At 43.1% G+C, this 16468-nt stretch overlaps 1 protein-coding gene across 16 annotated transcripts in view; it reads right to left on the bottom strand.

Moving 5' to 3' along the window:
• Positions 1-16468, bottom strand: part of CAMK2B (calcium/calmodulin dependent protein kinase II beta) — a 103528-nt gene that overhangs the window by 48144 nt on the left and 38916 nt on the right. For all 16 annotated transcript variants that reach the window (XM_075272963.1, XM_075272968.1, XM_075272961.1 and 13 more), the window contains exons 3-4: positions 6768-6827; positions 5745-5799 (exon numbers count right to left, since the gene is read on the bottom strand). In XM_075272963.1, the coding sequence (XP_075129064.1) occupies positions 5745-5799; positions 6768-6827 (115 nt within the window). The remainder of the gene's footprint in view (positions 1-5744; positions 5800-6767; positions 6828-16468) is intronic.

Genomic DNA, 16468 nt, shown 5'->3' on the forward strand with positions numbered 1-16468 from the left:
CAGGGGTCACTGTCACTGACCGGACGCCATGAGAGGATAACCATTGCATGTGTGGTGCTGGAAGCAATAGGTGCTGGTTGTCAGGAGGGAGGGGGCGGTCTAATTAAAGATGGTTTGGGAGCGGGTAGCTACACACTGGTTTATATATAGAATGATGAGTTCTAAAATGTGTCACTGCAGCACCTGCTTTCAATAGAACGGCAAGGGGAGGGGGATGCATAAATTGTGCAGGAGTGGGGGCACAGAATATGCATAGGGAGAGAACAAAGGGGTGTGCATGGCAGGATGGAGGCGTACCAAGAGGTGCGAGTGGTTGAGGGATAGCACAGAGATGTGCACATGATGGAGACTGACAATCATGTGGGTGTTAGATCACCATAGAAGAGGGGGCAGGATAGAAGTGAAGAAGTGGATGTGATAAGTAATAATAGAGGAGCAAGGAAATGCAGTGCTAGGGTGTAGGTGGAGAGTCTCGGGCAGAAGGAAGACATAGTGACAGGTGTGTGCTGGCATAGCGCAGTTCTTCCCGGGAAGACTGGTGCTAAAGCTGTGGATGAGGTCAGCACAAGAATAGCAGAGGTGGCTGCAGGGGAGGATTGAGATGCAGTGAATAGCAGATACACTCATGTCTTGTCTTCATCTAACGCCCACAGAGCTGTAACACCAAACACAGCCTGGTGTATTTATAGGCTGCGTCCCCCCTCCTCTGTGCCTGCACCAAAATCCTCTGCAGAAAGAGCAGCATGGAGAGAGCTCTGCTAGAAACTCCAGCTCTAGTCTCATAGCTAAAGACTTTCGCTTGAAGATCAGCCATGAGACCGATGTTGCAGGTGTCTGGACGTTTTTGTGTAGATGTAGAAGTGTTGTAGTATTTGGGTATCATTCAGCTGAGATGCCATGTACTATGATGCCAAATGACTAACTCGAATCTGCCCTGCACACAGACATATGGATAGATGACCCAACAGCCTTCAGGGGGCAGTACAAGTCCACTGCCTGTGGGGTTAAACAATGTACACCTTTGGGACATTGGTCATAGTTGTACTATAGATGTGCCATTTTGTCAGTTTCTTGACCTCTTCACCGCAGGGTGGGGGTAAAGGAGGTTTGGGGAGGCCTTGGCCTATACGATTTACTATACTGACACCATAAACCTAACATGAGGTATATCAAAGTCCCTGACTGGTGTAAATTTCAATTCAGGTGCATGGGACCACTCATGGTGCACCAGAATTATTGAAAGTCGCCACTTTCCACTTTAGGCAGAGTGGGGTATGGATAAAGGAAGGTCATGGATGCCTTGGCCCTTTTGATTTACTATAACTCATACAAGAAAACTGGTGTGAGTTATACGGACAATCTACACCAGGTCCTGACTGGTGTAAATTTCATTTCTTGTGCATGGGGCCTCTGTGGTTCACCAGAAATATTAAGAGGCTGGAGCCCCCTAATAATTCTGCTGCCAGCGCACAAAATAAGGCTGAGTTCACACAGGGTATTTTGGTCAGGATTTTGAGGCTGTATTTGCCTCAAAATCCTAACCAAAAAGACGGCTCTCATTGAAATGAATGGGAGCCGATCTAGTCTTTTTTTCCAGGAGCCGTTTGTTCTGGCTACCAGAAAAAAAGAACGGACAAGCTCATTCTTCAGGCCGATTCGCCATTCATTGGGCCTAATCCGGAACGGAGTGCGCGACTGGATGCCAGTAAAGTGCACCAGCATTCAGTCGCAGCTACCCGTTTTTTGGTCCGGAACCTGAGGCTGCCTCCACCTCAGGTTCCGGACCAAAAAACCCTGTGCGCACTCAGCCTAAGAGCGATGCACTAAGCGCCAGTCTTAATAAGTTCCCTCAATGCATCCATAGCCCGAGCTCCTGCAGAATTCTCAGTCGGACACCTGTACAGTCCCATTAGTGAAATCAGTGTTGTTAGGTTATGGCCAATTTTGCATTTAACAAATTATTGATTGTGCCTTTTTCTTTCGCACCTTGACAACTCTAATGAAATGTCTAGGAGATTCCCACCAAAGAAACGGGTGATCTCCGAGAGTCCTGGAAGAGTGGACAAATCTCCTAGAACCAGCAGAATGTTCCCACACCCTGGGCTGTCCAGTCCTTGTTACAAAAGAGGGATGTGTCACAACCACAAATGGGACAGGGCTTTCCTAAAAGAAGGTGTAGTCACTTGAGAATCTTGCATGCATAGTCTCCCAGAGGGTAGCATGTAAAAGCTGGCAAGTATGGGTTCATAAGATTTTGCACTACGGCTATGTTCACACTGGTGTATTCTTGTTTTTTTTCTGATCTGTCCTGGGCCCGGGACTTTTTCTTCTATTGAAAAAAAGAAACCTTCTGTCTTTTTTTTTTTTTTTTAACATTGGAGTTAATGACGACAGATGCAAATGGAAGGTGTTCCTATGACAGATCAGAACAACGAACAAGAGGAAGCCAGTGTGAACAGAGCCAAATGGTTTACAAGGGTCAGGGTATGCTACGAGTTGTAGTTTCTCAAAACAATTACCCATCATTGAGCAAGGCAAGGTACAAATATACTGTATACAGATATTCAGAAGTTCAGGTTAACTCTGCTACATATGTATATTAGGGAACTGCTATTGTGGCAAAACTTGCACCACCTTTCTTAAGATACCAGAAAATTTTGGGGGTTGACTGTGGTACAAGCAGGTGTCCCTTCTTCATATAGTATTTCCAGTGATCATAAAGTTTCACATACATCCACAACATGTTTTCTGTATTTGGCACGTCACATACACATTATGACACGTCATGGACATGGTCATGTATGTGCCCTTTTATGTTTCAGAGAGATAGATTATATTCCATGATACACGTAACGCAGGCTCCTACCAAGTCTCATGCTAGAGGGCAGTATTGTCTTCTAATACAGAGTATAATGTTATCCTGATAGCAAAGTATATTTTCATCGTGTTAGAATGTGCAGAGCTATTCTTTCCATCAAAATGATGGCCACCATGGTGGAATGAACACCATTAATGGGGTCTGTTGAGCGCTACAGGTTTCTATCATACGACATTACGACATGTCTGAAATTGCTTTTTTTTTTTTTTTTTTAAAAGGTTTTTCTACTATGGCTGGAAAAGAAAAACAAAAATGCGAAATGGAAATAGGAAGAAAGGTCATATGACAAGAAGCAGATCCCAGAGTATAGTCACCATCATTTGGTAAGATTAGACATGAGTAACTACCATGACTAGGTGTGCCAGATCTCCACCCTTAGGTTTTATTTCCATATGGCCGAGTTCAGACAGGGTATTTTGGACCGGAATTTGATGCGGAGGCCGCTACAGGTTCCGGTCCAGAATACGGGTAGCCGCGACTCCATGCCGGTGCAGTGCACCGGCTTGCAGTCACGCACTCCGCTCCGGATTAGGCCCAATGAATGTGTCTTCGTGAATCGGCCTGAAGAATGAGCATGTTCGTTCTTTTTTCCGGGAGCCGGAATTAACGGCTCCTGGAAAAAAGACCTGACCGGCTCCCATTGATTTCAATGGTCAGGATTTTGAGACGAATACGGCCTCAAAATGCTGAACAAAATACCCCGTATGAACTCAGCCTATGGCAAAAAACCTGATAACTTCACTTACAACTTGTCACATCAGTCAGGTAATGGAGGGACAGGAGAGTAAATGACATTAAACGATGGATCACCTGAGGGGCCAATTTGGGGTTCAAATACAAGAGACAGATATTCCTAAAGAATCAGAAAACCTTTAATATACCAATATAAGTGCTAAAAAAAAGACACACACTTTATATGCAGGGAACTTTAGGACACATGTGGTCCGGAAAATCCAGACAGTATATTGCCCATATTTCCTGGATTGAGTGCGGTGCAATTACATTAAGGTGATCTATGATATTAGGAGTTCTTTCCTTCTAATGACTCCACTGTCCTCTCCGAAATACAGCACCGGATACTGGAGCCAAGAGAAGGCAGGGACTCCTAACATCATAGATCGCCATGATGCAAGGAGTCCTGGTCTTCGAACCAAGTTCAGTCTGGGAAATACGGGCAATTCCGGATTTCATGGGCCGTATTCGCCAGTATGCATGGTATGTTTTTAACTAAGGATAGGTCATCATGCCTGAAAACCCCTTTAGCAGAATATATATATATGTATAACTGTATACATTTTTGGGGTAGGATGTTTCTCCATCGACTTAGTCCAAATGCCATCTTTGATGTTGGGGATAAATATTTTCCTCTGATGGGGCATTGGTGTCAGCCTTGTGAGGGTTTTTTCCTTCCTCTGGATCAACTTGGTAAGTTTATAGGTTGGGCTTTATGGAGTGGTGTTTTTATCTAACCTTATCTACTGTTACTATTTCACTATGTAGTAAGATGGGTAAAAAAAAAAAGGGGTTTAAGGTTATCCAGTTTTAAAGGGGTGATCCAGTTTCTAATAATAATGGCCTATCCATGGTAGTGGATCTATCATGCCTTCTGACATATCTGTTTAGAATGGACCTCCCATCTCTACCGCCTGATGGTATCTGTTTATAGCGGATCTGTAATCCCTCCTGACATGCCAAGTGGACCTCTCATCTCTCCTGACATGCCAAGTGGACCTCTCATCTCTCCTGACATGCCAAGTGGACCTCTCATCTCTCCTGACATGTCTGTCTAAAGTGGACCTGTCATCTCTCCTGACATGTCCATTCACAGTGGACCTATAATCCCTCCTGATATTTAGAGTAGACCTTTAATCCCTTGTGACATGCGTTTATAGTGGACCTATCATCTCTCTTGACATGTCCGTTTTAAGGGGACCTGTAATCTCTCCATTTAGAGTGGGACCCTCCTGAAATATCTGTTTATAGTAGACCTATCATGGCTTTGTGAAGGTTATAATCATGTAATCTATGAAAAACATTGTTATACTTAAAAGCTGAATGCTAGATTTAGTTGCTTATGCTTGAAACTGGTATAATGTTATAGGATAAGATGGCGCCTGCATCCAGGACGGGTGCAAGAAAAACAAATGCTTGGCTTGCTGAAACAAGACAGCTCCCTAAGGTTACCACGCAGGACCGGGAGTAGCTGGCTATATATGGCACTGCTTAAACTATTTCTGTGTGATTGAGATGTACCATACCAATGAGGAATGAATATGAAACTTACATTGTTGTTATATCACTTCCATTCTCTGCTACTATTTAACCCCCATGGTCTTAAATACAAGCGTGTCAGTACACATTCCTTAGCTGAGAGAGGAACGAATACCAACATAGAGTGGTGTGACATCTTTACCGCCTGGCACTCAGCCTAATTAATTAGGAGGACGACAGTTACCCAGGGTTATAGGTCAATTAGTCATAAACACGGATTTGACTTTATCAGCTTCTGAGGTGTCTGTGTTTAAATGGACCTCTCATCTCTTCTCATACGCTTGTAGTAATAAATACGTACATTCCCCATACAATACCAAATCTGGGGCACTTTTTCTTAGAACGTTGTATTCTTCTATTTCTCTTTTATTTCTCCTGAAAATGTATGACTAACTTAACAACTGAGCATTGTCATTCCCTTGTGAAGAGAGCACAAGAGTTCCTCGTATTTCCAGGAAGAGTAACAATAAAAGGAATGGCACCGTGTAAAACTCCAAGAAAAGATATTCCAGAATTGTGGTGATGGCTCAGATATAAACTATCTCAATATTATTTTAATGGGCAGTGGGAAGAATCGAATGAACTATTCACTTACAGATCGAAAATGAGATAGTGGAACCCTTCTTCTGATATACTGTCATGGAGGCGTACTAAAAAGAGAAGAGAACAAGATATTTAGGAACAGAGACAACGGCAATTGATGTATTAGGCTCCTATCCTACGACCCCTTTACATTGCTCTTGCTATCTGGTTTAGTTTCCCTCCAGAGTGGTACAGAAACATCAGAAGAATACGGATCCCAGAACTAATCCCAAACTGTGCTATAGCTGCAGCTTTGGCATTTGATGCATCTGTTGTAACACCAGACGTCTCTGTGTGCCAGATAGAAAAAACATGCTTGTATCACTTTTCCGACTGGCAATGACGCCCAATGGATTGTTGTTGGGGTTGGGCCGATCTTGAGATTTCAAGATCGATTTTAAAATCCGATTTCCGATCATTTTCCAGACAATCTCGATCATGAAATTTGCTCGATCGCCGATCAGAATCCGATCTTTTCCCATCCCGATCCTCAACCCTAGTCAATGCTTCTCTATGGGAAAAGTCACTTATAGTGTTGAGCCGATCTTGAGATTTCAAGATCGATTTTAAAATCCGATTTCCGATCATTTTCCAGCCAATCTCGATCGTGAAATTTGCTCGATCGCCGATCAGAATCCGATCTTTTCTGATCCCGATCCTCAACCCTAGTCAATGCTTCTCTATGGGAAAAGCCACTTTTAGGGTTGAGACGATCTTGAGATAACCTATGATCTCGATCCCGCTGGAAAAGATTAGGTCGGAATTCCGATTGCGATTGTGAAATTTACTCGATCGCCGATCGGAATCCGATCTTTTCCGATCCCGATCGCTCAACCCTAATTGTTGTACAAAATATGCAAAAATGTCACCAGTCGTGTCCATCTCTGGCATAAAAAACTCATCTTCTTTTGGATCCTCTACTGCATAGCCAAGTGGGGCAGATCATGAAAACATGGCCCCTATGTAGACTATAAGGGCGTCTTAAGATCTCTATACTAGGTAAATGTTGTGGAGAATTAGGTAATAATAGTCTTACCAATATTTGGGTGCTTTAACAGGCGGCAGATACGGGCTTCTCTCTCTAGTTTCTGGTGATCTGTATAGGAAGAAGAGACAGTTCAGGTTAGTACCACAACTCTAAGCATCTTACTGGTGAGGGTCTCTGTGCCAAGATCTTCATTGTTCACACTCTAAGCAACAGCTCTTAATACACAAGGCAATAGATAGCATACTTGTTCATTCCAGATAGGGCGGACGCTTTGTACCAGAGGAATTTGTACTGAATGGAATATATAGTGGAAGGAAAAGATCTGAAATAATCCAAAGGGGTGTTGAAAATAAAGAGAGGACAATTTGCTTCTTAGCAAACTGCGCCGGTCATGCAGAGTTGAAACAGAGAGATCTTTATTAGATTTCCTCCAGAAGAGTGCTCTGGTTCCTGGTCATTTTTCAAGGCTTTTTAATGGGTCGGACATTGACTTGGGTAGCCACTTGTAGACATTTTTCTGCCTTTTAGAGCAGAGATAACTTTCTTACATTTGCTCTCCATACCAGCTGGATATCCACCTGGAGAACCAGTATTCCCTGAGAGCTCTATAAAGATACCTTAAATGGAATCTACCACCACTAAAATGGCTTCTAAATCACTTATATGCTGTTGTAAGGACAGTTAGTGGCTTTGTGAACATACCGTTTTGTTTCAAGGTGTAAAATCATCTTTTAATACATATGCAGTCTAGTTGTTTGGTGCGCCCAGGGAGGTTTCTGAAAAAGGCGGAGACCTCGCGGACTCCCTGGAGAGCTGGAAAATCTCTGGGGATCATCATTTCATATGGGACTTGGACACTTTATCTGCTGGTCATGTGTCAGCCCATTTTGTCGCCACACCACAAGAAATGGGTGTGGTCATACCCAGTGGGTTGCAACGTCATTTGCCCATAGGTGGAGCGACGATACCTGGAAGTGTTATAGGGGTCTTGGTGACATCTATAGAACAGCTTGTGGACATGGCCATAAGGGATGTGACGACACCTGAAAATTGTGCTCGGCACAGTTGTCCTTTGCAAATATGTGGTATGAAGGAAACCCCATCAACTATTATCCCATCCACCAGACTCATCTTCAGAGAGGAAACAACAGCAGATTTTACAAGAAGACCAAAATAAAACACCATCTACAAGAAACTTTACGTCATTTTAAAGGAGAAACTACAACTACATCAGACATGTTTCTTGCTGTCCTCTGTGTATGCAGTAGGACAAAATCTATTCCAAGATGATCAGTGGGACATTGACCTCTGTTCTGTTGGCAAGGAAGAAGATAGGACCCACTCTGTTATCATTGGAACGGAACGGAGCTTGGGTGCCTCCTTGGGAGAGCCTTGGCGTGCACACTTGAATGTGTACATTAGGCCTTAGACTACATTAATATATGGGATGGAGGCTTCATTTGGAGCCTTCGGTGCAGGGTCCGTCTGAAATTATGGATTAAGTAGTCCTTCAAGCACAACTTTTTCTTCTGTGGGTTCCCTCGGTATGTTTAATTGTCTGTCATTAGATGGATTCATTGTAATGTTTAGCCCGTTCTTCTGTTGCTACATAGATGTGAACTGAGTCTTATTATGCCCAAACTGTGGTGCCAAAATAAAGACGCTCCACGCTGATGTCCATAAAGAAATGCCATCAAAATAACTTACGACATTGCAGCGCCCACAAAGTTACAAACAAAGCAGTGCCAATGAAATTTGTTATACATTGGCCATCTCTATATAAACATATTAATCTCACTCAAGGCCTTGGATGTCTACTGTGTGACTTCAAAGAGACACCATCTATATTCTAGCAGGGCAGATGAACATCTAGAAATTCTGGCTGGGCAAACATTTGCATATTAACTATAGTTTTAGCCACTGTAGTTGATGTATGGCCAGGGCTCCTTGGAACACACATCATTGCCACCAGATAGTCCTGTATGGCCAGGGCTCCTTGGAACACACATCATTGCCACCAGATAGTCCCGAGACACTGAGATGGTAGCAAACAAAGTAGGACAAACTCCTCCGAGGGCTCAGTCTATGAAGTATGATATGTTCCATACTCTCACTGAACTCACATTAGGGATGAACACAAACTTCCAAATCGAAAACTCCAGCATCCAAATTCCTTTGATTAAAACTTAACTTTTATTGTGAAAAGTTTTTCTGAACATGGAATGTTCAATAAAATATCAGCAAATATTCATAATGGCAGCGTTGAATACAGAAAAACGCTGACGCGTTTCGGGGCCTTATTTTTGCCCCTTCCTCATAGACTATGAGGAAGGGGCAAATATAACGCCCCGAAACGCGTCAGTCAGACGTTTTTCTGTATTCAACTCTGCCATTATGAATATTTGCTGATATTTTATTGAACATTCCATGTTCAGAAAAACTTTTCACAATAAAAGTTAAGTTTTAATCAAAGGAATTTGGATGCTGGAGTTTTCGATTTGGAAGTTTGTGTTTATACCTCGGGCTGAGAGGCTGAATCTCCGTGCACCTTCCATTTTCTCAGGATTTTCCACTGATATCGCATGTTGCGGCACCTGCAGACTCTTGCATCAAAGGATACGTGAGTGAGCTGTCACATTTATGTTTATTTAAGTCACATTAGGGATGGTCAAATTTTGAGATCTTGTATGAAGACTCTTCTCCTGTTTGAAAGGTACACATGAAATAGTGGTACCACACTCCTATTGAGGTTGAGAGTGCCAATGGTAGGATACTTCAGTCCAATACCAGGAGAATTATAGCAGTACTAAAATTGAGTGTATGAAGTAATGGGCTTCCACCAAGATAGAGGGTATGTGCAATTCATCCAGCTTGATCACAGTAATAATATTGAACTCCAGATTGATATCCAAATACAACATGATATTTTGGCTCCTACGAGTATACCAATATCTGGGTTCTGGTAAGTTAAGCACTTTGTAACGCCATACAAAAGTCAGTTTAACAACAAATTCAAGTTCTTTTTTTCCCAATCCAGGCGAATGCAAACAAGTGTCGATCAACGTGTTTCTTATTGATCGGCACTTCAGCTGCACGATATCTGGCTGTGTAATACAGTCTTTAGTCAAGTCATCAAAGAATATATGTGTGTAACCCACAATGGGATAAAAAGAACGACTTGTATGCCCACCATCTTTAATCTAGACCTCCACAGATCATCTGGACAACGTTCAAAAAAGAGAACAAAACTTTTTCCGCTAGCGAAAAAAAAACGCTTGCGGGATAAAAAAGCGAGAGGCAGTTTTTTTGCAGGCAGTTTTTGAGGCGGATTCCACGTCAAAATCTGCCTGCAAAAAACTCAGTGTGAACTAACCCTTAGATGGCCACATACATGAGGTTAATGACTCCTAAGGGTAAGTTCATACAGGGTTTTTTGGTCTGGAACCTGAGGTGGCCAAAATATGGGTAGCTGCGACTGGATGCCGATGCAGTGCACCGGCTTCCAGTTGCGCACTCCGCTCCGGATTAGCTCCAAATGAATAGGCCTAGTCGGGAGGCATGTCTCTTCTTTTTCCAGGAGCCGGAAAAAACAGCTCCCGGAAAAAAAAAACTGACCGCCTCCCATTAAAATCAATGGGAGCCGTCTTTTTGGTCAGGATTTTGAGATGGATACGGCCTCAAAATCCTGACCAAAAAACCCTGTATGAACTTACCCTAAACCCTACAATTTCACTGACCATCTAATGGGAGTATCCTGGATTAGGTTGTCAGATTACAACATGCCTGATAAATTTGTTTCTAGGGAAAATAAACCTCCACAAGAAGTGTTTGCTACCAGTTTACTACTGTCTTCCCATTAGGAACATAGGAAATATGCAAATCTGACTTCCATGATGTAATTAGGAAGCCAGTGCCTCAAGAATGCCCACCAATAGAGGGCGCTGACTGAGAATGTGCAAGTCTATCTTCCATGATGTAATTAAGAAGACAGAGTCTCAGTCAAGCAAACCAATAGAGGGCGCTCCCTTTAACATTATGCCGACCTTCTCAGAGGCCTTTGTTTGCAATGATTTTGGGATTTTACCAGGTACAGTCTCTCAGCCAAGGACAGCTGTTTTAATGTTCCTGCATCTCATCAGCTTGGCGCAGAGAGGACTGACCTGGCAGAGGTGAGAGGCTTACATTCAGAACATATATGCACACTGGAAAAGCTGTGCGGATAATGGGTTGAGAGGATGATTTATTAAACATTTTTTGTGGCTAAAGGCTAATTACTGAGATTATTATTGGAAATACGTGTATTATTAATTGTACTGTTGATAATCCATGATATTGTATGGGGAGGAAAGATCCAAGTAGCAATTATTCCCCCCCATATAGTTTACCATTATAAAAGGTGAGATTGACATGCTATATCATAGATCAGCACTTATCCAACCCGTACATTGGCACAATGTTTGAGAAATTATTTCTAAAATATCGAAAGTACATTTGTAGAATTCCCTTCATTGGTGCAATCTCTCAAGAATCCCCTTCATCTGCTCAAAAAGAGACTGTAGCAATAAAGGAACTTCTTTGAATATACTTCTGAGAGTATGGAAATCACTTCTCACCATGAGCTGACATTGCCACTTAAGATGTCAAAAAGGTTTTTTCATGTTTTCTTTGCCATTTTAGTAGATCTTCTTTCAAGTGACGGAAAACTTTAAGCAGTAAAGGGCAGTGTTGAACTGAGGTTGGGCCTATCACTTCTAGGGGCCCACATTCTAACAAGCCATAGGAAATGGACCATACTATGTAGGGCTGGGCAATTATTGCCTAAAAATAAAATCTCATTTTTTTCATGCTTAATGGCAATTCTTAACTTTAATCTTGATCTTCATGTTTTTGCTTAAAGATACTAGAAAACCTAGGAGAAAGCCCCGCGCAGCATTTTTTGTTGCAGATTTTGCTGCGGTTTTTTGAGCCAAAGCCAGGAGTGGATGGAGCAGAAGATAAAAGTATAATAGCTTTGTATATATATCCCATTCCTGTTGTAGCCATTCTTGGCTTTGGCTCAAAAAACTGCAGCAAAATCTGCAACAAAAAAAGCTGCATTTCTGCAACGTTGAGCCTTAACCTTATGTAGGTTTTCTAATCCTACCATCCAGAGGCAAAATAGGAAGCTCCTGGGCCCACCCTGTAACAGGGCCCCCACTGGCCATGTGCTATGTATAATATAGATGTCTTACTATGCTGTCTTACTATGCCTTTGGGTCTTCCAACAGCTCCTGGGCTCAGCAGCAAGCAACTGCTACCTCTGTGCCCCCTATAGCTATGCCACTGTTACCACCCTATTGACTACAGACTACAAAGCCAGCATGGAATATATCAGACACAAGGGGCACGGTGGCTCAGTGGTTAACACTGTAGCCTTGCAGCGCTGGAGTCCTGGGTTTCAATCCTGCCAAGGACAATATCTGAAAGGAGTCTGTATGTTCTCCCCATGTTTGCGTTGGTTTCCTCCCATACTCCAAAGACATACTGATAGGGAAAAAAATGTAGATTGCAAACCCTATATGGGCCTCATAATCTACATAAAAAAGGAATATATCAGATGAAGGGCTAAAAGAGATTTCATGATTCTAACAAAAATCTGATTTTTTTGAAATGGCAAATTTATCAAATTTGAGTCTTTTGCTGGACCTCTAGGGGGTTTTCACATGTAGGAATTTGACGCTGAATTTGAGGTGGAATCTGCCTTAAATTCCACCTGAAAAGTTCAGTAGTTGAAAAAATAACCATCGTGATTGTCTTTCAAGCGGATTCCCTTTAGAACTCCTATTGAAATGAATACAATACATTATGTCAAAATCTACTTGCAGAATTTAGAATTTGGCCCTGTCCAATAAAGGCAAAATACAGTGACACTCTTCTCCGAATCAGACAGAAGAGGCGGATTTGCAGCTGAAGATGGAGGCGGCGCTGGAGTGAGCTCTCGGGCAGCAGTGGGGACGCTCCCATCGCCATTTGAGCACTGGGGCCTGCCCTCATTTCTGTGGAGAACTGCATACTGGTTAAAACCGGTATTTCTAAGGAACGGCGCCACGGAGACCACGTCTAAAGGTAAGAGACGAATAGCCTTTCTTAAGGCTATTCTGACGTGGTAATTAGAAAAAATGTTGCTTTTGTGGTAGAATCCCTTTAAGAAAGGCTATTCTTCTCCTACCTTTAGATGTCCTCTCCGGGCCAGCATTCAATAGAAATTCCGTGTTTCTTCAGTATGCAAATGAATTCTCTCACAGTACTGGAGTGGGCCCCAGTGATCAAATAGCACTGGGGGCATCCCCAATGCTGCGAGAGAACTCTCCAGCGACGCCTCCATCTTCATCTGGAACGTCCTCTCTTCGCGTCTTCTTCCAGCGCTGGGTTCAAACTGCGCATGCCCGCCGGTCACAAGACAATGTAAGCGGCATTTTCTTGTGGACAGCGGGCATGCGCAGTTGGCTTTGCCCGAGGCCCAGAAGTTTGTACCCAGGTCCGGAAGAAGATGCGAAAAGAGGCCGTTCCAGATGAAGATGGAGGCGGGGCTGGAGAGTTTGCGCCTCTAGTGCTGTTTGATTGCTGGGGCCCACCCCCAGTGCTGCGAGAGATCTCATTTGCATACTTACGAAAACCAGGATTTCTACCGAATGGCGGCACGGAGAAGACATCTAAATGTAGGAGAAGAATAGCCTTTCTTAAGGCTATTCCAACGTGGTAGGCAGAAAAAATACAATTTTAATGATAGAATCCGTTCAACAACAGGAACAGGGAGACCATGAGCCGTGGAAGTTGAAGAGTACATGCACATAAAGGATTCGCTCATCATTACCTAGAAAACTGGGATATTTCCAGGGGAAAATGTTGAAAATCTGTGAGAGTCCCAGAAGATTAGGTCAACAGACGACTACGAAACGGCAATGACTCATCTTTATTTTTTGCTTGTTTGGACAGAGCATTGTGTCGAAATTGCAGTTATGAGCACTCAGCCCCCAGGTTGAGATACCAAGTGACAAGATGCTGAAAGACTGCTGCCAGCACAGCCAACACTAGGCAGCAATAAGTCAGTAAGCGGCCTCCACATGACATCATATCCTGCTTCCTATTGGCTAATGCCCATCAATCAATTCCAGCATTGTGCCCCCGGCCAGCAGTGTTGTAGCCAGCTTTAATTTCATGCCTGACTGGTTAGGACTTATGGTGACCTCAGCAATGTGTGTACCATGACTGCGCAGGGCAAAATGCCTTATCAAGCAAATAAAATCTTCTACAAAAATGGATTACGGCAATGAGGATCATGAAATAAACCGATTTATGGTCTGCAGTTGTTATACTGTAAACTCTACTCATTGAGCATATAACAATTTTGGCATGAGTATTATTAACATCCTGTACTAAACACAAGGTAATACCCCACCACACATGCCCAAAAATTCCCAAAAGTAGCAATCTGTATACGCAGTAATACTGGGACATAGCTATAGGGGGTGCTGAGGCAGCAGTCGTTACTGGGCCCAGGAACTTGAGGGGGGCCCAAAAGTTCATCTGCCAAATAAAAAATACCTTTGTACTAAATGGCAAAAGATAGGTAGGTTACAGATGTTGTATTTGGGACCAAGATCTTCAAGTTACGCCTCTGCAGTACTGTAAAAACCTTTTCACTCAAAACTTTTTGTTATTGTAACACAATTTTTATTCCCAGGATTTCTTCATATAAAATAGAGATGAGCGAGTAGTATTTGATTGAGTAGGTATTCGATCGAATACTACGGTATTCAAAATATTCGTACTTGATCGAATACTACTAGCTATTTGCAGTAAATATTCGATTCAGAACCAGCGTTGATTGGCCGAATGCTATACAGTGTGTCAACGCTGGTTCTGCAGCAGTCTTGTCTTTGCTAGTCAGGAGAGCTGGCAGCTTGCTGTTACGAGAGAGCTGACTTTTTCCTCATAGGAATGCATTGCCCAGCGTTGATTGGCCAGTGTACGGCATTCGGCCAATCAACGCTGGTTCTGCCGGAGGCTCGTCTGTGAGGAGGCGGAGTCTAATTTCGGACCACAGCAGTCTCCATTGTGGTCCAATCTTAGACTCCGCGTCCTTACAGACGAGCCTCCGGTAGAACCAGCATTGATTGGCCGAATGCTTTACACTGTATAGCATTCAGCCAATCAACACTGGTCAATGCATTCCTATAAGAAAAAGTCAGCTCCTGCATAACCACAAGCCTCCGGAAGAACCAGTGTTGATTGGTCGAATGCTGTACACTGGCCAATCAATGCTGGTCAATTCATTCCTATCAGGAAAAAGTCAGCTCCCTCGTAACAGCAAGCTGCCAGCTCTCCTGACTAGCAAGGACGAGCCTGCTGCAGAACCAGCGTTAATTTGCCACAGGTTCGTCTTTGCTAGTCGGGAGAGCTGGCAGCTTGCGGTTACGAGGGAGCTTATTTTTTATCAGCGCAACTGCAAGCGCTGTGCAGTTAAAGCGCACGGACTCCATAGACTATAATGGGGTCCGTGCGCTTTAACTGCACAGCGCTCCTCCTAAACACTCTCCTCCTGCTATTCATGGACTTGGTGACTCTCCTTTAGTCAAATAGTGGTTCCCCTGAAACTAGCATTTTTTCCCATAGACTAATGGGATTCGATATTCTATCGAGTAGTCGAATATTGAGGCTCTACTCGAAACAAATATCGAATCTCGAATATTTCACTGTTTGCTCATTTCTACTAAAAAAAAAATTAACTTTCACCCATAACACATAAGATGAAAAGGGTTTCATACCGCTTCGTAGAGATTTGTGGGGGTCAGACACCTGAAATATGGACTAGTCAGCTGTTCTCAGAGAAAAAATGTCCAGGAACAGACAGAGCTGGGCTTTGTGTAGTGGTGCAACTGAGTTACTAAAGCTTAGGTCCTGCTCAAATGAATGGACATGATCTGCAGTACCTAGCCTGATCACTACACACAGAACAGAGCTGTCTGCTTCCTGCTACATTCTCTGTGTAGCAGCTGCTGAAAATGCATCGGAGCCAATCTGGTATTGATAATCTATCCTGACGACAGGTCATTAATATTTTTAGCCCATAGAACTCTTTAAGGTCTGATTGGTCAGATATCTGTCACCTCTGCCCATTGCTGGTATGACCTTGATAAGGAATAGCTTTATTTTCAGAGGTCACATGCTCAGCCAGTTACTATTATGCGACAATCCCAGGACCTCTTAATAAGTCCAATTGAAGCCAACAGTAGCCAATGTGGAACATACTCCTAGCCACTGGCTATGGACTAACTGCTAGATCTGTAAAGGTCCCAATGCTGGCACCTCCATCAGTCCTGAGAATTGGGGTCATGTATGATTTCTGTTATTTATCTGTATAGGACTGCCAAAGTAAAGTTTAGTAGAGTGCTCGACAATTTCCCGTAGAATTTACTGAAGCAGCAGTGCGCATGCGCCGCTGCTGCTCTATTCAGAGTTCCATGTGTCAGACCCACAACCTTAGCAGTTATCTCCTATACAAGTCAGTAGAAAATAACTTATTATTACTGGAATACCCCTTGAGGCTAAAGCTAAAAAAAACGCTGCGTAAAAAAAACTCTTCGGAAACACATCACCATTTTTTGGCAACATTTTTCATTGTGTTTCTGCAATCTCATTCACCTTGCAGGTACTGTAAGATACAGCGTTTTTTTCTGCAGAGTTTCCTCAGCGGCCATAACGCTGCC

The sequence above is a fragment of the Leptodactylus fuscus genome, chromosome 5 (genome assembly GCF_031893055.1).
Source record: "Leptodactylus fuscus isolate aLepFus1 chromosome 5, aLepFus1.hap2, whole genome shotgun sequence".
In the NCBI taxonomy this organism is placed as follows: Eukaryota; Metazoa; Chordata; class Amphibia; order Anura; family Leptodactylidae; genus Leptodactylus; species Leptodactylus fuscus.